Consider the following 26,883-nt stretch of genomic DNA (forward strand, 5'->3'; position numbering starts at 1 on the left):
GAGGTATAGAAGGGGAAAAGTTGAGAGACACTGATGGACTGGAACACAGAAAAGATCATGGGATTTGGTCAAGACTATTTCCTTCATTTTATAATGGGAATAACAACAAAAAAACAACCCTTTCTTGGGAGTTTTGTAAAAATTTTATGAGATAATACCAGTTAAAATCCTCTAAACTCTCAGACCCTGAACAAATGTTAGTTTTCATCTCTAATCATGCATCCTATTTGTAATCATAGTAGGATTTGACTAACACTCTTTTGCTCAAGAGTACACAGGAAATTGGTAGTTGGAGGATTTGCTTGGTTGAAGTAGAAAATCAGGTGTCCAGAAGACCTCAGCCTACTCTCTGTAACTAGGAAAGTATTTTATTTTGGGACTTGGGTATGCTGAGTAGACCAGAGTATAGTATAATTACTGTCTCCCTTGTTCTATTTTTGTTTATGCAGTCTAAGATAACTTACTTGGAAACTCTTGATTATTTTAAATATTAATACTCTTCTTTGTAGAATCTTAAAATCTCGGAGTGCAATGGGACTAAACAGATCACCTAGTTCAACCCTCTCTGCTATGAGTATTTTCTCTAGCATCCTTTCAGCTCTTTCTGTGATTGGAATTTCAGAAATCTCCCTTTCCAGGCAGCCCATTCCATTTCTCTAAGAGTTTCTACCCTCTAACTCTTACTTTATGCTGTAATATTCCTCACTGTATTTCCTTTTTATTTCATTTTAATTCTTTTGTGCAAAAAGTTGCATTTATTATTTATAACCATTGCATAGAAATGTTTAGTTTATTCATGTTCTTAGAAAAAGAAAATATGAACAAAGTTTTGCGAGTGTGCTCTGTGGAAGGAGCATGCTGATGAAGAGTCTTATTAACTGCAGTTCCCTCTGAAGTTTATGTATTTGTGATAGTTCTGCCCTACTAGATTAAAAATTTCTTTAAAAGAGAGACTACATGTCCATTTTTGTAAACCCAAAAATAGGGCCTGACTCATAAAAAATGCTCCATATTTTTTAAAGAACTGAACTTTCTCTCAGGCCCCATATGATAATTCCTTTTCCATGTGATATTTAAATGAGTTTTCATGTAATTCCTCTCCTTGTGTCCTTTTTCTCCTATACCAAACATAACTCGATTCTTCATTTAGTTCAACAGGAATTGTGAGTCTTGCCACATGGCTGTTTTTCTTTCATACAGCTTTCTTTTCTTTTCTTTTCTTTTCTCTTCTCTTCTCTTTTCTTTCTTTTCTTTTTTCTTTTTTCTTTTTTTTCCTAACCTTTCCAAAGGAATATTTACGGAAGCAGTTTTCTCAGTCCAAATTTCCTGTGGCTAAGCCTTTGGTAGAATGGAATCATTGACAATCTTAATTTCATTTCTTTCTTTTCCTCCTTTCCAAGTTTTATAAAAATTAGAAGATATTTCCAATAGGAGATAATTGATAGAATACCAAGATCACTTTATTTTCTCCATCCAGAATAACTTTTTATTGAAGAGTATATTTAGTATTAGAAAAATATAATCTTTTGGAATTTTATTCAACTTTCACTCATTCATTCACTCATTCATCAAATAATTTTTATTCTGTGTGACGTGTATCATGTTGGGCTTTATGTACACGTGACACAGTCCCTGCCCTTATGGAGCTTATTTCCTGGTGTAATGTTTGGGTTTATTCTTTGTTTCTGTAATTGTTGGTTAACCAATACTCTCAAAATAGGATAGACGCAAATAATAATCCAGGTTGAATTGTATTACAGCCCTCCACTTAAGTGAAATTTAGATGAAATGGAAACATTCATTGACCTCTTAGAATAATGCTTTTTTTTTTTAAATTCAGTTTTATTGAGATATATCCACATACCATACAGTCATCCATGGTGTACAATCAGCTGTTCACAGTACCATCATATAGTTGTGCATTCATCACCCCAATCTGTTTTTGAACATTTTCCTTACACCAGAAAGAATCAGAATAAGAATAAAAAACAAAAATAACAAAGAATACCCAAATCACCCCCCCCACACACACACACAAACCCTGTTTTTCATTTAGGTTTTGTCCCCATTTTTCTACTCATCCATTCATACACTGGATAAAGGGAGTGCGATCCACAAGGTTTTCACAATCGTACTGTCACCCCTTGTAAGCTACATTGTTGTACAATAGTCTTCAAGAGTCAGGGCTACTGCGTTGGAGTTTGGTAGTTTCAGGTATTTACTTATGGCTATTCCAATGTATTAAAACCTAAAAAGTGTTATCTATATAGTGCATGTGCCGGTTTGAATGTATTAGGTCCCCCAAACACCATTATCTTGGATGCAATCTTGTGGGGCAGACATTTTAGTGCTGATTAGATTGGAATTCTTTGAGTGTTTCCATGGAATGTGCCCCACCCATCTGTAGGTGATAACTCTGATTAGATATTTCCATGGAGGCATGGCCCTACCCATTCAGGGTCGGCCTTGATCAGTGGAGCTATATAAATGAGCTGACAGGCAGAGGGAACACAGTGCAGCTGAGAGAGATGTTTTGAAGAGGAGCTACAGCCAAGAGGGACACTTTGAAGAATGCACAGGAGCTGCAGATGAGAGACAGTTTGAAGACGGCCATTGAAAGCAGACTCGTGCTCCAGAGAAGCTAAAAGAGAACAAATACCCCAAGTGCAACTAAGAGTGACGTTTTTGAGGAACTGCAGCCTAGAGAGGAACGTCCTGGAGAAAGCCATTTTGAAACCAGAACTTTGGAGCAGACGCCAGCCATGTGCCTTCCCAGACACCATTGGCCATCCTCGGTGAACGTACCCGACTGCTGATGTGTTACCTTGGACACTTTATGGCCTTACAACTGTAACTGTGTAACCAAATAAACCCCCTTTTATAAAAGCCAATCCATCTCTGGTGTTTTGCATTCCAGCAGCATTTGCAAACTAGAACAGTGTGTAAGAATGTCCACCAGAGTGACCTCTCGACTCCATTTGAAATCTCTCAGCCACTGAAGCTTTATTTCGTTTCATTTTGCATCCCCCTTCTGGTCAAAAAGATGTTCTCAATCCCACAATGCTGGGTCCAGATAGAATAATGCTTTTTAAACTTTTTGACCGGGACCCAGTACATAAGTGTCATTTTATAAACGTGTCTGTGTATATGTATATGTATATGTATGTATTAAGATATAATCAATGTTCCACAAAACATTGGTCTTTTTAATTTATAAAGAATTTTAGTCACTATCCACTAAATTAATGGCCCATAATGAGATTGCAGCCCATAGTTCAAGAACACTCTCAGGCAATCAGACATTGAGAATAATGATGATGGCCCATTACTGGAAGTCACCTTAAAGATGTAGGACTCAACAGATAAGAATAAAGAGGAATTGCGGTTCAGTGTGCATACTTCCACAGATGGGATAGAATTTCTAATTGAGCAGACAGAGAAATATAGCATAGTTGGTGAAAATGTTATCCAATTGGGAAAATTAGTGACGCGTAAAGTCCATTGGTTATTTTACTTTGTAGAGATGCAAATTTGCTTAAGATAATTTTTGATAAATCTTTCCTCTGACCTTTGCATGTTGTTTCTTTTCAAATAGATTTCAGCATAAGTGTCACCTTCTCTATGATACCTTCCCTCAATCCATGCTAAAATAATCACTCTTTTACTTTTCATCACATCATCCTTTGCCTGTCACACCATCCTCTCTGCCTATCTTTTACCATTATTTGAAGTTTTTCCTCTTTCCTTACCTCTCTCTCTATTTGTTAGCTGTGTTAGAACAGGAACTTTGTCTATCTTGTTATTCCCAGAACTTAATAACAGTGTGTGGCAGATAGTAAGTACTCAGTATTTTTTGAATGAATGATCTATTTTGAGTTACTCTTAAAACAAAAAATGTTTCTTTTGGTGAGACCAGAGTATAGAATAATTACCACCTTTGTTATACATGCCATATTTTTGTTTATGTAGTCTAAGGTTGCTTTCCTTTTTTTTTGGCAAGCTCATTGCACTATACAGTCATTTAGTTTACAGCAAGCTAAAATTCCCTGGTCTTTTTCATATGAGCTCCTTTTATGGCGTGTGCCATTTATCTTATACTTAAGTGGTTGTTTTCTGCTCATTCATGCACATCTATAGATTCAGCTGCATAAAATTTTTAAAAATCAGTATAATTTAGGTATGATCATTCAACTAATGGGGAGGCTATTAAGAATTTACGGTAGGGTTGCTGAGGAGATATCAAGCTAAAATGAAAGCCCGTAGAAAAGCAATAGATAGATCAAATGACACCAATTCACAAATTCAAACTGGAGATATTCAATTGGAGAGGTTTAATGCAAGCTGAGGAAGTAGAATCTGTTGGCTGAAGTTTGGAAGGGCTGCTTAGATTTGCTTCTTCCTATTCTTGAAAGAAAGATGGCTCAGCCAGGTTCAGACACATTATCAGAATTATTCCTTTTCCTCTATAAGATTATTCTCTTTGGAAGAGTTTTGAAATAAAATACAGTACAATATTATGCTCATGATCATCCATTCCCCACCTTTCCTACTCTTTCCCACCAACCCTGCCCCACCCTCCCCCACCCCCCCACACTGACCTTAATCTCAGCCCTTCTTGTTCAAAACAGCTAAACGGAGCATTTTTAATTGTCCTTAGTCATTTTGTCAAGCTTTAAACCACTGTGGTCTTCCAACAGTATTACTGTGGTCTTTTTTGTTTTGCTTTTTGAAATCTGAATGGCCATAATCAATGTCTTCAGCTATACCTTATTTCTGTCCTTAGAATCATCTACGATTGTATTGCTAGAATTGTGTTTTTGAGTTTCCTAACTTACTGAACTACATTGCCTAACCTTATTATCTGACTCCCCTTTTGTAGTTTCAGGCCATGCAAATGATACTCTTTTTTTTCCTTTAACTTTTAAAGTCCTATCTTCATAACGACAGTGAACAGACTACCAGTCGTGTCATGGACAACAACAGGACAAATTTAGCTTTCTCTTATGGTTTTGATCACTTCTACTTCCATAAATAGTTTTTTCTAGTGGTCAGAATTATGTCCAGAGTAGCATTTTCTCTCATTACTTCCTGTACGTTCCCTAAGAGAAATTTGAAAGTCGTGAAATTAAGTATACTTTGTGATTTCTGAAGTGCTTCTGACTTTTTATATGTAGCTACTCTTCAGTATCTAATAAATTTAAATTTTCTTTTGCCTAAAATTGTATGTATCAGGTTTAAATGCTTTATTTATTACATTTATTTTACTGGAAATCTGTTTATACTAGCCCTTTAATGTCACTCATTTTTATGTTAACAATGATTTGCATATTCAAATAGTTTTATTACCAGAAATTACTTCAGAATTCTGAAATTTAAAATATTGATTACTCATAATTCATTGCATATAAAAACAGGTGTCCTTCAGTAGAACCAAATCTCAATGTCCATTTAAAAGACTTGGAAGAGATTTTTTTTTTTCCTTTGTATTTATTTTATGAAGAGATTTGGAAACGTTTTGCCAAAATAATTTACAATAGCATGATGATCCGAGTTATCAAGCAAATTGTGCAACTGCTTGATTAATTTGTTTGAGCTCCTGTCCTTTCACTCAGGAGCTACCAAGGCTATAGGATTGTACTTTACCTGTGGGTTTTGTCAGAATGCCACTACTTTGCACCACTCCAGTATCTCAGTCTTGGGAAGGTGGGTGATGGCCACATTTATATTGCTTTGGAAAAGTTACTGATTCTTGACAGAGTGTCATAAATTTAATGCTTCACAAACTTTGGATCAGAGTCACCTAACATAGTGATGGGAGGAGATGACAATATTTAACAAAAAAAAATTTTTTGAATTGAAGAGTTGAACTCTACTATTGATTTGCTGTGATAGATACTTTCATCTGCAAAGTTAAGAATAATTAATACTTGATTTTTTTTCTAGTATTAGACTTTATTTTTATCGTACAGTTTTAGATTTACAGAATAATTGAGCAGATAGTATATACAGTTCCACATACTTTCCCTCACCCCACCCCCTGCACAGTTTCCCATATTATTAACATTTTGCGTTGGTGTAGTACATTTGTTCCTATTAATGAACCATTATTGATGCATTTTTATTAAATATAGTCCAGAGTTTACATTAAGGTTCACTCTTTGTGTTGTACAATTTTATGGGTTTTCACAAATATATGGCACTTGTTCATTATTACAGTTTCTTACAGATTGATTTCACCTAAAAATCCCCTGTGCTTCATCTGTTCTTCCCTTTTCTCCCTCCTGCCAAACTGCAGGCAACCGCTGATTTTTTTACTTTCTCTACATTTGCCTTTTCCAAAATGTCACATAGTCGGAATCATACAGTATGTAACATTTTCAGACTGGCTTCTTTTACTTAGCAATATGCTTTTAAGTTTTCTCCAAGTCTTTTGGCTGCATGATAGCTCATTTCTTTTTATTTCTGAATAATATTCTGTTGTATGGATGTACCACAGCTTGTTTTTCCACCCACCTATTAAGGGACATCCTGGTTGCTTCCAGTTTTTTTTAACTGTGAATAATGTTGCTATAAATGTTTGTGTGCAGATTTTAGTGTGGACAAAAGTTTTCAACTTGATTGGGTAAATACCTAGGAGTGCAATTGCTGAATCTGTGGAAAGACTATGTTTAGCTTTGTAAGAAACTCCCAAACTGTCTTCCAAAGTGGTTGTATCATGTTGCATTCCCATGGACAATGAATGCGAGTTCCCCTTGGTATGCAACCTTATCAGCATTTGATGTTGTCAGCTGTGGGATTTTTGCTATTCTAATTAGTATATAGTGATATCTCATTGTAGTTCTAATTTGCAATTCCTTAATGACATATGATGCTGAGCATCTTTTCATATGCTTATTTTCCATCTGTATATATTTGGTGAGGTATCTGTTCAGATATTTTGCCCATTCTGTAATTGGGTTGTTTCCTTATTGTTGAGTTTTAGGAGTACTTTGTACATTTTGGATACCAGTCCTTTACTGGATATATGTTATCCAAATATTTTCTCCCAGTCTGTGGCTTGTCTCTTCATTCTCTCTCTTTCTCTCTCTCTCTCTTTTTTTTTTTCTTGAAATACAGAATTTTATTTAGAAACTGTTTAAAGTAGGAAAAAACCCTGTCAAGAAAGACCACTTGGAAAATGGGTTCCCAATAAAATGGAATTTTAGGGCAACAATAGTCTAAAAGGCCATAAAAGAGGTCCCCAGTGGGTAACGGGAGCAGAAAAGAGAAACATATTAAATGTAAACTTAAAAGACAGTAAAATGGGACTCAACCCCCATTTAAATCCCAGAGATGTGGGCAAGTCCCCATAAGTAGTTGTTAGATTAAAAAACTGACAACACCTGATTTCCCAAAAAATACAATACACAGAAATTAGGAGGATAATTGGAAAAATCATTAGAGAAATGCTCAAGGAAAATCGAGCTCTTTAACTCAAATATCTCAGGGTTGAAACACACCCTATATTCATCCAGGCAAAAATGCCTCTTTCAAGGATCTAATTGGTCAGTGACTACAAATGGCTCTACAGAGTGACATTCCTTTTGGACCTGTGTCTAGGCCTACAAGGATTCAAACAGAACAGCAGGTCCCAAAGGTTCCAGGGTCTGACCCTTCCTTCCTAATAAACGCAATGTCAAACACACAAAATCTGTCATGTTACATTTAATATTTGAAATATGGAAACATATTTTATATACTCTTAAGGCATTTGTTTATTTAAACGTTCTTTGCCAAGATTTCACATTAGCTTAAAATTCAATTCAATCTTTCCATTTCTCTGCTGAGGTCTCCACTTTGAGGTATTACATAGAAACACCTTCTCCAGCAATCAGCGTTTCCAGCAACCACAGGGTGAGCCCCAGGGGTCAGCCTGTTTGTTCCCTGGGTGAACCAATTAGATGTTAATACTGCTCTGGCACAAGGTGAAAGCTCCTAACTCATACTTAAAGGAAAAGGAGTGAAACTTCTGCAAAGTGCACTTTTTAAGAAGAGGTACTTGTTACTTATGAAAAGAAACCAGTGAGTCCTTTAAGAATAATAAAAGGAAGTATTTTACAGTTAAGCACATGATTTGTAGTGATGAATTCGAATGTTGTTCTGCTGCGCAGGCTATTAATAGTCTTCTTGTTCCTCCCATGGGCTCCCTTCATCAGGTATCACAAAGCCTTCGTCTGTGGCATAGAAAATGTCCACAAGCCTCTGCAACACCAGGTCATTTTCCCCCTCATTCTCCTGACAAATCAATTCAATGTTCCTTAGTTTCAAAGTAGAAATCTCTCTCCTTCTCCAAGTCTTCGACAGTAAGTTTCAATACGTTGACCTACTGCATCAATTCAGCTGCTTCGTCATTCCCCATGCCCATACCTGGAGTCTTTCTCACCACACCTGGGCCAGCCTTATGTGTTGCAGTTCTCTGTGTTGAAATGGGCCTCTGTGGAGCTGTACTGCTAGAGCAGAGGGGTTTCTTTGGTTTATTGAGAGCTGGAGCAACAAAGGAGGGAGCCACTGCTGTTTCTTGATGTTGTCAGGCAGCTGCAGGATCATAGTCTTTTCCATCATAGTTTGCATCAAAAACTTCTTGAACCACCGAATGAATTCAAAATTGTCCTTAAACTTTCCTTTCACTAATTTGTTCACAGGAATTATTTTGTCAACACCCATTCTTTTAAAACCTGCTTGCAGTATTTGAAGTTCTGGATGTATTCATGTTCTGACTTAGCTTGGAATTTCATTTTCTTCAAAGCACTGGAGCCAGGGAACAGCATGTCCATAAACTGACAATAGGTAGCCCCTGAGCACGACTGTTCAATTTTTGTTAAATTCAACTGCAGAGACTCATTGATCCACGCCAGCATGTCATGTCGACTGAAGTTATCACTGGTCACTGATGTTGAGGATACATTCACTGCCATCTTCGGCTCTTGGTGGGACTGCGTCCACTGCCTGTGCCCAGCTCCAGTTCCGTCTCTCTCTTCATTCTCTTACTACTGTCTTTCAGAGAGCAAAAGCTTTTAAGAAAGTCCAATCTATCAATTTTTTTTTTTTTTGGATGATGCTTTTAGTATTGTATTTAAAAACCCATCTCCAGACCCAGGGTCACTGTCACGTGGCTTTTCTCCTATGCTATCTTCTAGAAATTTTGTAGTTTTTTGTTTTATGTGTCTAGAGAGGTGTTGAAGTCTCCAACTATTTAATGGGTTTGTCCATTTCTCCTTAAAGTTCTGTTTTTCCCCATAATTTTGATGCTATGTTTGCTAGGTGCATACACATTAAAGACTGTTGTGTCTTCTTGGAGAATTGACCTCTTGGGTTATGCCCCTCTTTATCCCTGATAATTTTCCTTTCTCTGAAATTTGCTTTGTATGAATTTAATATGGCAACTACAGCTTTCTTTTGATTAGTGTTAATATGGTACATTTTTCTCCATCCCTTTACTTGTACTCTATGTCTGTATATATAAAGAGGATTTGGATCTTGTTTTTTTTAATCCACTCTGACAGTCTTGTCTTATTATTATTATTATTATTATTATTATTATTATCGTAAGTTGTAGGTTTACAGAAAAATCAAGCAGAAAGTGCAGAGTTCCTGTATATTCCCCTGTAATGTATAGTTTTTCCTATTATTAAGATTTTGCATTAGTGTGCTGCCTTTGATACAATATTATATTATCATATTATAATTATACTATTACCTATAGCCCATAGTTTATATTATGGTTCACTTTTTGTATTGTACAATTCTATTTGTGTGTGAGTGTGTGTATGTGTGTATTTTTTCCCATGGTAACTTATATACAATCTAAAATATCCCATTTTATTCACTTTCAAATATGCAGTTCAGTGGTGTTAATTACATTCACAAAATTGTGCCTTCATAACTATCATCCATTGCCAACACTTTTCCATCACCCCAAGTAGAAACTCCATACCAATTAAACATTCACTCACCATTCCCCCTCCTGCGCCCAGCCCCTGGTAACTTGTATTCTAGATTCTGACTGTATGACTTTGCATATTCTGCTTGTTTCATTTAAGTGAGGTCATTCAGTATTTGTCCTTTTGTGCCTGGTATATTTCAGTCAACATAATATCTTTAAGATTCATCCATGTTGTAGCATGCATCAGAATGTCATTCCTTTTTATGGCCAAGTAATATTCCGTTGTATGTACATACCATATTTTATTTATTCTTTTCATCTGTTGATGGACACTTGGATTGCTTCTACTTCTTAGCACTTGTGAAGAATGTTGCCAGGATCCTCATCGGTTTGTAAATATCTGTTTGAGTCCCTCCTTTCAGTTCTTTTGGTATATACCTATAAGTGGGATTACTGGGTCATATGGTAATTCTATACTTAACTTTCTGATGAATCATAAAACTATTGTCCACAGGGACTGGGCTTTTACATTCCCATCCATAATATACCAGGATTCCTAATTCTCCACATCCTCTTCGATACTTGTTATATTCCATTTTTCAATAGTAACCATTCTAGTGGATATAAAATGCTTTGATTTGCACTACTACCCTGGTGGCTAATGACCTTGAGCATTTTTTCATGTCTTTATTGGCCATTCATATACCTTCTTTGGAGAAATGTTTAATCAAACTTTTTGCCCATTTTTTAATTGGATTGTCTTTTTGTTGTTAAGTTGTAGGACTTCTTTATATATTCTGGATATTAAGCCCTTATCAGATATATGGTTTCCAAATATTTTCTTCCATTCTGTTGGTTGTCTTTATTTTCTTGTAAAGTCCTTTGATGCGCAAAAGTTTTTAATTTTGAAGTCCTATTTATCTATGATTTTGTTTTTTGCTCATGCTTTTGGTGTGAAGTCTAAGAAACCATTGCCCGACACAAGGTTGTGAAGATGCCTCTGTGTTTTCTTCTAAGAGTTTGATGGTTTTGGTTCTTATATTTAGGTCTTTGATCCATTTTCAGTTAAGTTTTGGATATGGTGTGAGGTAGGGGTCTGCCTTCATTCTTTTGCATAGGCAATCATTTCTCCCAATGCTGTTTGTTGGAAATAGACTTAGCCACTCTACTGGTGACATTCCCTCAGTTTTTGTTTGAGAATTTTTTTTCCTTCACATTTGAAGGATAATTTTACTGATACAGATTTGAGGTTGGTGGTTTTTTCTTTCTACACTTTAAATATTTCACTCTATTCTCTTCTTGCATGGTCTCTAATGAGAAGTTCCATGTAATTTGTATCCTGTTCCTTCTTTTTCCTCTCTGGCTTCTTTCAAGATTTCCTCTTCGTCTTTGGTTTTCTGCAGTGTGAATATGATATGCCTACATGTAGAATCTTTGGTATTTATCCTGTTTGGTATTATCTGATCTTCCTGGGTGTGTGGTTTGGCTTTTCTTTTTTTTTTTTTAAATTGTGATTGTTCACATACCATACAATTCTCCAAAGATCCGAAGTGTACAATCAGTTGCCCCTGGTACCATCATACAGCTGTGCATCTGTCACCACAATTAATTTTTGTTCAATTTTTAGAACATTTTCATTACTCCAGAAAAGAGAGACAAAGAAGAAAAAAAAAAAAGAAGGAAACTCAAATCCTCTCATATCCCTAACACCCACCCGCTCCATTGTTGACTCATAGTATTGGTGTAGTACATTTGTTACTGTTTATGAAAGAACTACTAGCTGTGGTATATAGTTTGCAATAGGTATATATTTTTTCCCTATATGCCCCTCTGTTATTAACTTCTAGTTGTAATGTCATACATTTGTTCTGGTTCATGAAAGAGATTTCTAATATTTGTACAGTTAATCTTGCACATTGCCCACCACAAGGTTTACTGTTTCATAATTCCCATCTTTTAACCTCCAACTTTCCTTCTGGTGATATACATGACTCTGAGCTTCCCCTTTCTACCACATTCACACACCATTCAGCACTGTTAGTTATTCTCACAAGTTGCTACCATCACTCTGTTATTTCCAAACAGTTAAGTTCATCCTAGTTGAGCATTCTGCTCATACTAAGCAACCGCTTCCCATTCTTTAGCTTCGTTCTGTATCTTGGTAACTTATATTTCATGTCTATGAGTTTACATATTATAATTAGTTCCTATCAGTGAGACCCTGTAATATTTGTCCTTATGTGTCTGGCTTATTTCACTCAATATATTGCCCTCAAGTTTTCGTCATCAACCCATTTTTTTTTTTTAAGATGGGTTTGTTCATACCCCATACATTCCATCCTAAGTAAACAATTGATGGTTCCCTATATAGTCACATATTTTTGTGTTCACCACCCTCACCACTATTTATATAAGGACATCTACATTTCTTCCACAAAGCAGGAAGAAGAGTCAAAGAAGTTAGAGAGGCAAAAGAAAAAGAAAAAAGAAAGAAAGAAAAAAAACAAGAATAACATGACAGCTAGGAAGCAGCAAAAGGAAAGATAACCTTAGATCAAAGTAGAATAAAGAGTCAGACAACACCACCAATGCCAAGAGTCCCACACCCCTCTCCTATGCCCCCTCTTATCTGCATTTGCCTTGGTATATTGCCTTTGTTACATTAAAGGAAGCATAATACAATGATTCTGTTAATTATAGTCTCTAGTTTATGTTGATTGTGTTTTTCCCCCAATACCTCCCTATTTTTAACACCTTGCAAGGTTGACATTCGTTTGTTCTCCCTCGTGAAAAAACATATGTGTACATCTTATCACAAGTGTTGAACACTCGAGGTTTCACTGAGTTATACAGTCCCAGCCTTTATCTTTCCTCTTTTTCCTATCAGTCTGTAGTGCTCCCTTTAGTATTTCCTGTAGGGCAGGTATCTTGTTCATAAACTCTCTCATTGTCTGTTTGTTGGAAAATATTTTGAGCTCTCCCTCATATTTGAAGGACAGTTTTGCTGGATATAGGATTCTTGGTTGGCGGTTTTTCTCTTTCAGTATCTTAAATATATCACACCCCTTCCTTCTTGCCTCTGTGGTTTCTGCTGAGAAATCCACACATAGTCTTATGAAGCTTCCTTTGTATGTGATGGATTGCTTTTCTCTTGCTGCTTTGAGGATTCTCTCTTTGCCTTTGATATTTGATAGTCTGATTATTAAGTGTCTCGCGGTAGGCCTATTCAGATCTATTCTGTTTGGAGTACACTGTGCTTCTTGGATCTGTAATTTTATGTCTTTCATAACAGATGGGAAATTTTCGTTGATTATTTCCTCTATTATTGCTTCTGCCCCTTTTCCCTTCTCTTTGCCTTCTGGGACACCAGTGATACGTACATTCTTGTATTTTGTTTTTGTCCTTACGTTCCTGGAGACGTTGCTTGTATTTTTCCATTCTTTTCTCTATCTGTTCTTTTGTGTGTAGGCTTTCAGGTGCCTTGTTCTCCAGTTCCTGAGTGTTTTCTTCTGCCTCTTGAGATCTGCTGTTGTATATTTCCTTTGTGTCTTTCATCTCTTGTATTGTGCCTTTCATTTCCATAGATTCTGCCAGTTGTGTTTTTTTTGAACTTTAGATTTCTGCCTTATGTATGCACGTCCAGTGTTTTCTTTATAGCCTTTATCTCTTTTGCCATATATTCTCTAAACTTTTTGAATTGATTTAGCATTAGTTGTTCATGTATCTCAGTTGAAGTGTAAGTTTGTTCCTTTGACTGGGCTATAACTTTGTTTTCTTAGTGTAGGCTGTAGTTTTCTGTTGTCTAGGCATCTGGCCTCCTTGGCTACCCCAATCAGGTTTTCCCAGACAAGAACAGGCTCAGGTCCCAGAAGGAGGAAATATTCAGAACTCGGTTTCCCTGATGGTGTGTCTTAGAGGATTGACACACCCTATGCCCTGCTGCCCAGCAGGTGGTGCCTGTCAGCCTGTCACTCCAGACAGGTGTAAGGAGGTGTGGCCCATGGCTGTTTTCCCCCAGGCTCTGGGGTCTGGTTCTGAATGGAAGGCATGTAGTAGAGCTGGGCCCCACCCCTTTCCTCTTGGGAAGATATGCCCCCTAGAGAGAGGTCATTTGCATGTAAATAGATTCTTTGCTTCTCTGACTTGGCTATCCTTCACCCTTGTCTGGGTCAGAGTGCTGGGAGTTTAAAATGGCTGAGACTTTCTCTGCTATAGAGCACTGCAAGCCGAAAACTGTTGAGGCTTTCTCCACTGAACAGACCAGGTTGAGAGAAAGGAACAGAAAGTCCCCAGATTCACCCATCGGCCAGAGATAGCACCCGATCCTTTGGGCTCCCCGTCCCAAGACACATATGTCCCCTGACTCTCCAACATCAGTCGTCACAGAAAGCTTCTGTCTGCTTGTTGAGGATTTGCAGTCTGTATTGAGCAGTTAACATGAAAACCCCAGTTGGAACTGGACTGAGGTATATGCTCTTGTTCAGAGAGTGCTGCTCTTTAGCACCGTGAGGCTTCCGTGAGGGAGGGGCTTTCAGCTCGCGTCCGCTGTTCTTACTTACAGATTTTATGCTGTGATATCGGGCATTCCTCCCAATTCGGGTTGGTGTATGATGAGTGGACAGTCACGTTTGTCTCCCTGCAGTTATTCCAGGTTATTTACTAGTTATTCCTGTTGTTTATTAGTTGTTCCAGGGGGACTAACTAGCTTCTACTCCTGTCTATGCCGCCATCTTAGCTCCTCCTCTGGTTTGGCTTTTGTAATTAATTTTGGAAAATTCTCAGCCCTTATTACTTCAAATATTTATTCTGTTCTTTTTGCTCTTTCTTCTCCTTCTGGTATTCCCATTACATGTATATTACAATTTTGTAGTTGTCACCCAGTTCTTAGATACCGTGCTCAGGGATTTTGTTTTTTTTTAATATAAGAAATTTTATTTTGAGATAAGTTCAAACTTACAGGAACAGTTGCAAAAACACTACAAACCCCATACATAGAACTCCAGCATACCCCGACCCCCTTCCCCCAATACCCCGATCCAGCACCTTTAACATCCTGTCACACCGCCATTTCTTTCTTTCTTTCCCTCCCTCCCTCCCTCCCTGCCTGCCTCTCTCCCTCCCTATCATCCATCATCTATTGCTCTGTCTTCTGAACATACGGTGCTCTGGGTTTTTTAGTCTTTTTCTCTTTTCAGTTTGGGAAGTCTCTGTTGACATATTTTTAAGCTCAGTGATTCTTTACTTGGCCTGATGAGCACATCAAAGGCATTCTTCATTTCTGTTACAGAGGTTTTTTTTTTTATTTTATTTATTTATTTATTTTTATTTCTAGCATTTCCTTTTGATTCTTTCTTACATTTTCCATCTCTCTGCTTATATTACCCAGCTGTTCTTGCATGCTGTCCACCTTTTCCATTAGAGCTCTTAGCAGAGTAATCATAGTTATTTTAAATTCTTGGTCTGATAATTCCAAAATCTCTACCATGCCTGAGTCTGTCCTGATGCTTGCGCTATCTCTTAAGACTTTGTTTTTTTCTTCTCTTTTAGCATGCCTTACCATTTTTTTCTTCAATGCTGGACATGATGTGGCAGGTAAAAGGAACTGAGAAAAATAAGCTTTTTGCATGAGGTTTTATGTTTGCCCGGCTTGGAATTAGGATGTGTTTATTGTTTGCTGTTGCTGTAGTTGCTAGAGGTTTCAGTTTCTTCTAGTGTCCTTGTTCTTTGTCTCCCTTGTTGTCTTTGGGTTTCCCTAGAAACTCCTTCTAGAATAGAGTCTGAGTCTTGCAGTTCTATCAGGTATAACTCACTGGATTATACAGAAACTTCACTGATTTGTGGTAAGGTGTGGGGGAAGGAAAAGAGTTTTATGTTCTTATGACTAGGTCTTAGTCTTTTAGTGGACTGGTAGTCCCGTGCTTTGACCTTCACAAGTGCTTCTCAGCTTTCTTCCCCCTAAGTTAGATAACACTCTGGTGAAGTATTTTCTGTTCTTGGGCATGCTTCAGTTGTGGAGGATGCCTTGAGTGTATTTCGAAATGCTTTCTTCCTTCTCCTGACCACCACAAGGGTGTTTTTCTCTTATTTATCTCTAGAAACTGGTGAGGTTCCTGGAGGTAAAATCCACTAATGTACGAGATTCCCGCTTAGATGGGTCCCAAGGACATATTAACTCTCAAACTAGGTCTACTCTCAGTCTCCAGGAATTCATTGAAGTTACTGTCACCAATGGCTTCTGTTTCTAATAAACTAATCTGTATTCTCTTATTCACTTGTATCTCCAGTTTTGAGGTGGCTGTCCTGACCCCAGTTGTCTGATGAATCTTTGAAAAGTCATTGCTTTTCACTTTCTTCAGCTTTTTTCATAGGACATAGGAACCAACTTGAAGGAGTTCCCAGTGGTCAAAGGTGGGACAGTTTGAGCAAGAAATAAATAATGATAGTATTGATTATACACCATAGGATAAAATAAATATCTGAGTCTATTACAACATAAAGGAAGGAAGGCAAGAAGGGAGGGACGGAGGGAGAGAAGAAGGGAAGAAGGAAGGAAGGAAGGACAGCTCTTTATCATAGAGTTCCAATTATAGAAAATTACTATTAGGCAAACAACACTGGTTGTTACAGGCAAAAACAATCAGTGAATGCTAAAATTATTGGGAAAAGGATATGAGAAACAGGATTTTTACATAGTCTCAAAATACCTCTCCATAAAGTACTTATTAATTACAAAAGGAGAAATAGTAACTTTACAGTGGAGAATCCTGGCATACACTACTTCAACCATGTGATCAAGGTTAACATCACCTGTAATAAGACATATTGACATCATGATATGATGTGCTGAGAAGGGCACAACATCACTTCTGTGGTATTTTTGTCAAAGATACATAATCCTAATCTAATCAAGACCAATCCAAATCAAGGGACATTCTATAACTGACCAGTACTCTTCAAAAGTTTCAAGGTCTTCAAAGACAAAGACCAAGGAACTGTCACAGGAGAAAACAATAGAGGCATGAGAGCTAAAAGTAATGTGGGATACTGAATTTTATCCTAATCTAGAAAAAGGCCATTAGTGGGAAAACTGAACTAAGAAGGCTGTAGATTAGTGATCAGTTTTGTATGAATATTAGTTTCCTCTTTTGATCATTTACTGTGTTATATAGTATGTTAACATCAGGGGAAGGTGGGTGAAGTATATATGGGAAGTCTAATATTTTTGCAAGTTTTCTTAAGTCTAAAATTATTTCAAAATAAGTTATATAAATAAGCAAAACAAAACTTGTTTCAAGGTCTAATAGCAATTGCCTAGTTAACAAATCAGTGGGCACTTCAATATTCATCTTATTAGACCTCAATGTGGTGTATAATATCACAGTAACCTCTTTCTTGAAACTCTCTTTTCCCTTAACCCACTGTCTTCAATTTCCTATCTGGCTACTGCACTTTTGTTATCAATACACTCCTCTATGTCTGCTAGTTCCTTGAATACCAGTGTTTCCCTGAATTCCATTCTTAGCCTCTTTTCTCATCCCTGTGCCTCTTCTCCCAGAACAGTCTCATCCATGCCCTTAGTGTCAGCCGCTACTTAAAACAATTTATAATTCTTAAATATGCCTCTCCAGTCTTAATGTCTTTTGAGCTCTAAACCATTTTTTTCAACTATCTTCTTTAGATACAATGCAATGATAATTAAATCAATCATTCTTCTCCTTCAAGTCTGTTCCCATCCAGTATTCCATATTTCAGGAATACCTCAAATGTGAGGGAGCCCACCCTCCTTCCTAAACCTCTCCAAATCCAAATGGTAACCAGATTGGTAGATTTTATTGCCTAAATGCGTCTTGAATCTGTGATTTCTTTGTCATCTTCACTAATTCTGTACTAGTTCACATTGTTGTTTCCTTATTGGATTATTGAAATGCCCTGCTAACTCTGCATCCATCCTCACTTTCCTTTAATTCATCTTCCTGATTGTTGCCAAAGTGATCTTTTTAAATACAGTTTCTAGGTATCTTATTTTCAAATGGAGAGCCCTGGTACTTGTACCCTATGCTTGGGAATAAAAGCTGAGTTTCTAAACTGTGAATTTTGTCCTTACCATGACTTATGAGAAGTACTCTCATTTTTTAGGCCTGGGTTGTATTCTGCCATGACAGTTTGTTGCTTGAATATGACACTGAGACTTTAGAGCCTATCTTTGTGCATAGTGCGCAGATATCGATAGGCATAGATCTAAATTCATATTAGTTCTGACCACTGGACAAACTAGATGCAATTACAATTTTTTATTTCTTTTCTTTTCATCATACACTGTGTTCTTTATTAAGGCACAATTATTAGCAGCAAAGTATAGTTGTTGAGAGGATGGGCTCTGGATTAAGAGGTCTTCAATTCAAGTCCTAGCTCTGCCACTTGGTGGCTTTGTAACCTGGGGCACAGGGCAGGAACTAATGTGGAGCAAGCAAGACATCTAGGGTGCAAAATTGAAGGAGACATCAACGTGGAATATGACTCCTGGGGAGGAATGTAGACCCGGCATCCTGGGACGGAGAACATCTTCTTGACCAGAAGGGGGATGTGAAAGGAAATGAAATAAGCTTCAGTGGCAGAGAGATTCCAAAACGAGCCGAGAGATCACTCTGGTGGGCACTCTTACGCACACTTACGCACTTACGCACTTACGCACTTTAGACAACCCTTTTTTTGGGTTCTAAAGAATTGGGGTAGCTGTTGGTGGATACCTGAAACTATCAAACTACAACCCAGAACCCATGAATCTCGAAGACAGATGTATAAAAATGTAGCTTATGAGGGGTGACAATGGGATTGGGAAAGCCATAAGGACCACACTCCACTTTGTCTAGTTTACGGATGGATGAGTAGAAAAATAGGGGAAGGAAACAAACAGACAAAGGTACCCAGTGTTCTTTTTTACTTCAATTGCTCTTTTTCACTCTAATTATTATTCTTGTTATTTTTGTGTGTGTGCTAATGAAGGTGTCAGGGATTAATTTAGGTGATGAATGTACAACTATGTAATGGTACTGTAAACAATCGAAAGTACGATTTGTTTTGTATGACTGCGTGGTATGTGAATATATCTCAATAAAATGATGATAAAAAAAAAAAAAACTTAAAAAAAAAAAAAAATTGAAGGAGGCACTTGCATGGTCCCAAAAGTGACACCTCCATAAATTTTGGGGCCTCGGTACTTTTCTTGCTTCACCCTAGTTGCAGCCCTGTAGGGCAAGTAAGTTGCTTAAACTCCCTGCATCTCCTTTTTCTTATTAATATGGTGACAGTAATCTCATTTCGTAGGGTGATTGAGATGTAAGTGCTTAATTCAGTGCCTAGAATTTCCACTGTTATTCCTTATCTCAATTCTAGCTATATCTTTGATCTGTCTTAAAGAATATTATTCAGTTTTATAGAAATTTCTCACTATCTTAAATCGACAATTCAAAAAATTTTATTTAATTTTGAATTCTTTCACAAAAATCTGATAAGTTTTTAAGAAAAAGAGTACCTTCTAATTTTCTGAGGGAGTTTGTACCTTGTAACATAGTATTCACTTGCTGAAGGCGTAACATCCCTTAATTTGTGAAAATACCTTCTCAATACAGAAGCTGCTGTTTCCTAATTTAACACTGGTTCCATATTGTTTTAATTTGCATCTCAAATACTATTAAGAAAACAGCAGTAATAGTAATAAAATCTAACATCTCTGAGCATATTTGTGCCAGACTCTGTGCGAAGCACTTTGTAAGCATTATCTCTTAGAACTCACAATAACCCTGTAAGGTAGATACTATTAGTGTCTCCATTTTAAAGATGAGTAGGCAGAGGTCCAAGGTCATGTAGTTACTAAATGATGAAACTGACACTAGAACCCAGGGCTGGCTAAGAATCCAAAGCCCTCTTCCCTTAATCATAGCATTATGCTGAGAATAGCTTTTAGTACCATGGGTAATTTATGGACTGACAAATTCACACATATTTAATGTTGTCAGTAAGTACTGAATTTTGTGAGGTTTTGTGGTTCTGTGTTTTAAAAATATACTTTAGACTTGTTTGGAAGCAAATATGAGCTTGGAACAATACAGCATTGAAAAAGTCATACAAACTAATGTAAAATAGAGATAAAGTATAGTTTTCATATCATGCATGGCCTTTTTCTGAAAAATTTTTTTCATCAAGTTTCTGGTATTTTCTTGAAACCATTCAGTAACTTTTTATCTAAAAATCTGATCCTACTGCTTCTCTCCATGTAATCATTTATTGTTTCCCTAATTCCTTCAGCGTAACACCCAGATATTTTAGCACAACTTGTAACACTTTCGATAATCCAACTCCAGTTACCTTTCATTCTTATTGCCGATCGTTCTCCCTTATGCATGTATTTTTCTTAGGCCAAACTGCTTGTTATTCCAAGAATATGTGTTTTAAAATTTTTTTTATTATGCAACATTTGAAATATAGACAAAAGTAGAATATACATCACCCAGCTAGAGTAGACATCAATCCATGGCCACTGTTTCATCTATACTCCCCTTCAACTATCATATACACCCCCTCCATGGCTTATTTTGAAGCATGTCTCAATTATATCCCTTCATCTATAAATATTTCAAATTTATATACCAAAAAAAAAAAAAAAAAAACCATAAGATTTTTGTTTTAATAACACAACCACAAAATCAGTTTCACACCTAAAAAAATGACCATAATTCCATCATAATCAAATATCCAGAGTCCAAATTTACCTAGTTGTTTAAAAACGTGTTTTTGCATTTGGCTCGCTGAGGTCAATATCCAAACCAGGTCCACACATTGCATTTGGTTGATATGTCTCTCTCTTTTTTTCCCCTTTTATTTTATTTTTGGCATTCCAATTAGTTTTAAGTCTCTTTTAATCTATGTTCCCCCTCTTTTCTTTTGTTTCTTTCAATTTCTTGGTTGAAAAGTCATTTGCCCTATATGGTTTCCCTCCTTCTGGATTTTTCTGATTGCATCCCCATGGTATCCTTTAGTGTGTTCCTCTGTCCCCTGTATTTTCTGTAAGTCAGAATATAACTTTTTATTTTATAACCCAATATTTTAGTGAACATGTGCTATTTGCCTGGACTGCTATCTGGGCGGTTAAAATAAAATCCAGAAGGAGGGAACCCATATAGGGCAAATGACTTTTCAACCAAGAAATTGAAAGAAACAGAAGAAAAGAGGGGGAACATAGATTAAAAGAGACTTAAAACTAATTGGAATGCCAATTAGTTGTATTACCTTATCAGTGTAAAATTCAAGATTGTGACACTTGAAAAGAAAAAGAATGTTAAGGTTAGATAAAAGTGGACACCTGGGTATTACTACAAGTAGCAAAATGAAAATAAACCTTTTAATTTGTGAACATGACAGTTCACAGATGTGAAGAAAGTGAAGTGAAATAATTCACTTCCTTCAAAAACTCTGAAAACACATTGAAAGGTAAACCTCAGAATAAGACTGACAGATTATCATTTGTTCTTGGATCAATTTTTTTCATAACTTAAAAATTGTTTTAAATATTTATTTGTGTGTGTGTGTGTGTGTGTGTGTGTGTGTGTGTGTTTACTTACAGAAGCAAGTCTTTATTCACAGATTGGGGGAAAAATTGTTATGCAATAAATAAAAACCAAAGAAGTCACAGTTCTAATGTTTGAGACATTTTACTAAAATTAAGTACAAATTCATTGTTTTTAGGAGGTTATCAATATGAATAAGTAAATAAATGTTATTTCTCTATTTTTAAGATAGAGATTAAAAGCTAGCATACTGACATCATGTTAAATTTAAATTTAAGAATTTAAAATGCCTTATCGATTATCTTTATAATATCAAATTATTGAGATAATTACTTCAGATATTTACTTTCCTTTTAACTGTTTCTTTTTGTTTTCCTCCTTTAGCTTTTCTGTATCAGCTAGTTCCTCAAACTTTGGATCTTTTGGGGTTTCCCTATTGTTTTTCTTCTGTTATTCTCCATTGTTTCTCTAGGCAGTCAAACTCATTCTTGCTCAAGGCTAAGTATCCCTGTTCTATTTCTTATTCTTTTCTACTGGGGCTTCCATCCACCCAGTCCCCATGCCAGAAGACTGAGATTCTTCCTCTGTCCTGAGAAATGGTGGAAGATTTTTATCCAAGGGCAGTTTGTCTATGTTGTTGAAAATTTCTTGTTCCGGGTTTTATTTTTCCTAAGGAATTACATCTGTTTTTATTATTTGAAACCTTTTATTCCTTCCTATTGAATAAAGTAGAACTTTATTTTTTTAACACTTTTCCCCAGTAGAGGATGCTTTTCTCTATAGTAGATATGTAGGAACCATGTGATCCTTCTCCCCTTTTCTCTATGGAAATTTATAATTTCCATTCATGTCCACAGTATAATGATTTCATAGCTTCACTAATTGTATAACGCCAAAATATTTTGAATTGGATGGAATTCACCAGTGTCAGTGGGTGAACAAAACACTTATACCATAAATTCTTGATTTGCAAAAATATTAAAATATGCTGTCAAGGGCCTCCCATATATTCCTCCCAGTTGCTATCAAAATAATTTAATGAATCACATATGATACTATATGTTTTGTTCAGATTTGTCATCTTATGAATATTTGGATATATTTAATTATGTGTGCCTTTTAGATATTTTGTTTTTTTTTTTTCATATAGCATGCAGGTTCTTGGGGCAGCAAGGGCTTTGCCTATTTTATTTTTTTATTTTTAAATAGTTTGTATATTTAAACTATCAGAAATTTACAGAAAAGTTGCAAGTATAATAGAAAGAAATTATTTTATCCTGGTAGGTTTCGGACCCACTGTTCCATCACCCCAAAGACTTCAGGATGTATTTCCTACAGATAAGGGCATGCTTCTGCATAACCACAATGTTAGCATAACAAATGGAGAATTGATACAGCAGGAGCTATGGGGACTGAGAGGCAGAAAACAAAACAAAATACATTTAAGAAGTAGATTTGACAGAATTTGATGATTGCTTAGATAGGGGGTGTTCTGGTTTGCTAATGCTGCTGGAATGCAAAACACCAGAAATGGATTGGCTTTCATAAAAGGGGGGTCATTTGGTTACACAGTTACAGTCTTAAGGCCATAAAGTGTCCAAAGTAACACATCATTAATCGGGTACCTTCACTGGAGGATGGCCAATGGCTTCTGGGAAACCTCTGTTAGCTGGAAAGGTGCATGGCTGGCATCTGCTCTGGAATTCTGGTTTCAAAATGGCTTTCTCCCAAGACGTTCCTCTCTAGGCTTCAGCTCCTCCTCAAAATGTCACTCTTAATTGCTCTTGGGGTGTTTGTCCTCTCTTAGCTTCTATGGCGCAGAAGTCTTCTTTCAAAGGCTGTCTCCAAAATGTCTCTGTAAGCTGAAGCTCCTCTCAGCTCTTGCGTGTTCTTCAAAGTGTCCCTCTTGGCTGTAGCAAGCTTGCTCCTTCTGTCTGAGCTTATATAGTGCTCCAGTGAACTAATCAAGGCCCTCACTGAATGGGTGGGGCCATGCCTCCAAGGAAATTATCCAATCCGAGTTATCACCCACAGTTGGGTGGGGCGCATCTCCATGGAAACAGCCTATTCCGAAGTTCCAATTTAATCAACACTAATATGTCTGCCCTCACAAGATTGTATCAAAGAACATGGCTTTTTCTGGGGGATATAATATATACAAATGAGTACTGGGGGAAAGGTACAGAAAACCTTAACATCAGGAAATGTCTATCAGTTATCCTTTTGTGTGTTTATGTGTATGTATGAATTGGGAAATTATTATCTTGAAAAATTTTAGTTACTTAATACCTTAGTGTTGATTTTCTGTGAGAATATAGTTTTTAAGATACTGTATTCTAATAGCAGAAGAAATATTTGATCACAAATTCTCTTTTGTTATCTCCTAATAAGATTCATAGTTATAAAATTGGGATTTTGAGTCAGGTAATAGAATATATTGAAAGATTTTATTTGAGCAGCATAGGAGATGTTGAAATATTTTGGAAATCATCCTAAGATCTGTTAATAGAAAGCATTAGTAAGTTAAGGGTATTGAAAGAAAACAGAGATTTTCTCTGTGGTAGGAAATCCCCAGTTTATTCCAGCCTTAAATTCCTAGCTGCTGAAGTACTCATTCTCAAACTCAGTATGAACAGAACTTCTCTCTCTCTCTGTTTCTTATTTCTTTTACCTTCTTCTATAGCATTATGTGGTCTAGAAACCAAGTACTCTTCCTGCTCCTTGAATACCTCCCATCCATATCTTGCTGATTTGTATACCCTGGAAAGGACACTGGAAAAAAACCTAAATTTTCATACTAGTTTTATTACTAGTATCTCTGAGACTTTGAGAAATTCACTTTCTTTTGTCTTCAAATAATCTCTGTAAATTTTGGCGTTTTACCAAATGTGATATAATTTAGTGGTTAAGAGCATAATCTCTCTAATGAGGCTCCCTGCCTTTTAATCCCTGCTCCACCAGTCAGTACCTGTGTGCAAGTCATTTCTCTATACCTCAGTATCCTCATCTATAAAATGAGGTTAACAGTGATACATAGCTCACAGGGTTGTTTTAAGATTGAGTTTATATATATATATAAGATTAGGAATAGTGTCTGGCACACAGTACACAATGAATGTTAGCTCTTATAATTATTATCAATATGATTTTTATAATTGTTGCTCTCAGTTCCCTTCTATCATGTTTTATTACTGTTATAATAGTGTCTCTCTCATTTGCAATCCCTCTGCTTTCCATTATCATCATTCAGGATTAAATGAATTGTAACATGTAAAATGCTTAGAATTGTGCCTGGCACTTGGTAAGCACTCGCTAAACATTAGCTCTTATTATTGTTACTAAGATCTTTACGTTGATGACCACTAAGATTCTCTCAGATTAGTCAGATCCTTTCCTTGCCCTTAGTGGTGCTCTGCCTCTAATTTCCTCTCATCCTATCCAAATTGGTCTTTTTACCACAACTTTTCTGTTTTAAAACCTTTTATGTATAAAAGGTAAAAAACAAAACAATGTTCTTTGGTAGAGATACTAGATGACCAGCCCAGATCAACTGGAAAAAATGGTATTAATCAAAGAGGTACACTTGAATTATGTCTGAAGGAGTGAAATTTTGTTTTAAGTACTTAAGGACATTGGTTATGCAAATAATCTCAATTTTTTTATAGAAAGAAAAATTGTATTGGTCAAATGGAGGTGGACTTTGCTATTTATTTATTTTTAGCAAGAAAGTCAACCAAAAATTTTATCTGAAAAACTCAGGAGTTCTATTAAAATAGGATGAAGGTAAAACTCAGGATTTTTATGAGTTATTTTTAATGATAGGAAAATAAATATATGTATTCATCCAGGTTAAGATAAGGGAAAATTCTTAATTTGGTTAGTAATTCTTTATAGACAGCTTTCATTAGTTCGTTTGAAAGTGTCAAGCCTCTTTTTAGAATTTAAATGAAAATAGTTCTGTTTCTCTATTTTTTATGTTTTCTCTATTTTTAAAACAACTGTTAGCTTTTTGTTGGAAGAATCATGAGACCTATTCTAATTTCTTAAAGAGAAGTCACTTGTTATATGTTCATTTGCATGCCCTGTTCTTTAACCCTGTGATCATCTTCAGCTATTTTCATATTTTAAATATTTTAGAGTATCATAGAGAAAAGTATTTTTCTTCCATAGAAATGACAGTGGGTTTTGTTTTTAATATTGACAGCCACATAATGCCATTTCACTACAGTTTTAGTTTTTAGGTGATTTTTTTAAATTAGGTTTTTATGCATGTTTTTTTAAAGTTTATCGCTGGCAGTGGCAGCTTGAGAGTTAATGCGTTACATGGAGGGAAGAACAGTCCATTAGGGGTTAAATTGCAGAGTCTAATGGAATAATAACTGGTAGCACCATCTGCTGGCCTACTTCCGCAGAAGGAGTCAGTATTTTTAACGACATCTCTAATATTCATGCTGATGCATTTTGATGCTTTGTGCATTCATTTCTTTCTGTGCTTTGTTGGAATCTGGCTATCTGCTTACAGCTATTGGGGAAACTCAGCTTTTCAGGAGGAGTTTACAGCCTTTTTCTTACCTGAACAGGATGAACAGTGGATATAAACTTGCCAAGGCAGAAATGTGTTGATAAATCACAATGTGTGTTTGTGGAGGGTTGTGCATCTCTTGGTTGCAGCTTGCTAAATAGGCCATTTAGGAATCTTCTTTCAATGCTTTTTCCTTGAGCACTGCCTGGGGTGGTGAAAAAGCAGAGGGCAAGCCTTTGTCTGACGCCAAAAATGTCTTCAGTGAAGAGGCCAAGAGGAAGGGTAAGTGAAAGCCTGAATGAGTGGGAGGAGGAGGGGTTCTTTGGGCTAAAAGGCTAATGGGATTGAATAACCTTCCTTATTACTGGCTGCTGCTGCGGGAGTCATACTGCATCGCCATCTTGAGCTTGTTGCTGTTTTCTCGAGTCTTGGTTATTTGTTATAGCCTGTAGGCCTTAAGGTGGCATTTTAGTGAGCAATTCTAAACCCTCCTTCTTTCCCAGTGCTGCAGCACTGCTATGAAACCATTGATGAGGCAGGTATAGAAAAGGTATCCAGTGGATACCGACTGGAATCGGCATGAAAATGTGTTTGGAAATTCCTGGTGTTTTTTTCCTTTGCTATAGTCAGAGGCATGTTTACGGGTAAGACCATAACAAAACTATGATATAAGTATATATGGATGAATGTGTTTTCAAGAGGAAATTATTTTTTAAATGCTATTGATCTGCTTCCTGTGATATTGCTAAAATATTAATAATTTTAACGTAAAACTATAAAACTTGTTTTTTTCCAGAATGCTTGAGCAAAATAATTATGATATAGAAAGAGGGAAAAAAAATCAACAGTTTAACTCTTTCATCGAGAAACTAAAA

The 26,883-nt window shown here is 36.4% G+C and overlaps 1 protein-coding gene and 1 pseudogene across 7 annotated transcripts in view; one reads left to right on the plus strand and one right to left on the minus strand.

Annotated features, from left to right (window-relative positions):
* CHD9 (chromodomain helicase DNA binding protein 9) overlaps positions 1 to 26,883 on the plus strand; it is a 284,977-nt gene that overhangs the window by 154,129 nt on the left and 103,965 nt on the right. For 2 of the 7 annotated variants that reach the window (XM_037816044.1, XM_037816046.1), the window contains exon 1: positions 25,992 to 26,290. The exons of 4 other annotated variants lie outside the window; for them this stretch is intronic. In XM_037816044.1, the coding sequence (XP_037671972.1) occupies positions 26,261 to 26,290 (30 nt within the window). In that variant the 5' untranslated portion in view covers positions 25,992 to 26,260. Of the gene's footprint in view, positions 1 to 25,991; positions 26,291 to 26,379; positions 26,653 to 26,883 lie in introns of those variants that run through there. One more of the 7 variants, XM_037816047.1, reaches the window with a different exon arrangement.
* On the minus strand, positions 8,155 to 8,954 carry LOC119518722 (annotated as a pseudogene).

Source organism: Choloepus didactylus, chromosome 22 (assembly GCF_015220235.1).
Source record: "Choloepus didactylus isolate mChoDid1 chromosome 22, mChoDid1.pri, whole genome shotgun sequence".
Lineage (NCBI taxonomy): Eukaryota > Metazoa > Chordata > Mammalia > Pilosa > Megalonychidae > Choloepus > Choloepus didactylus.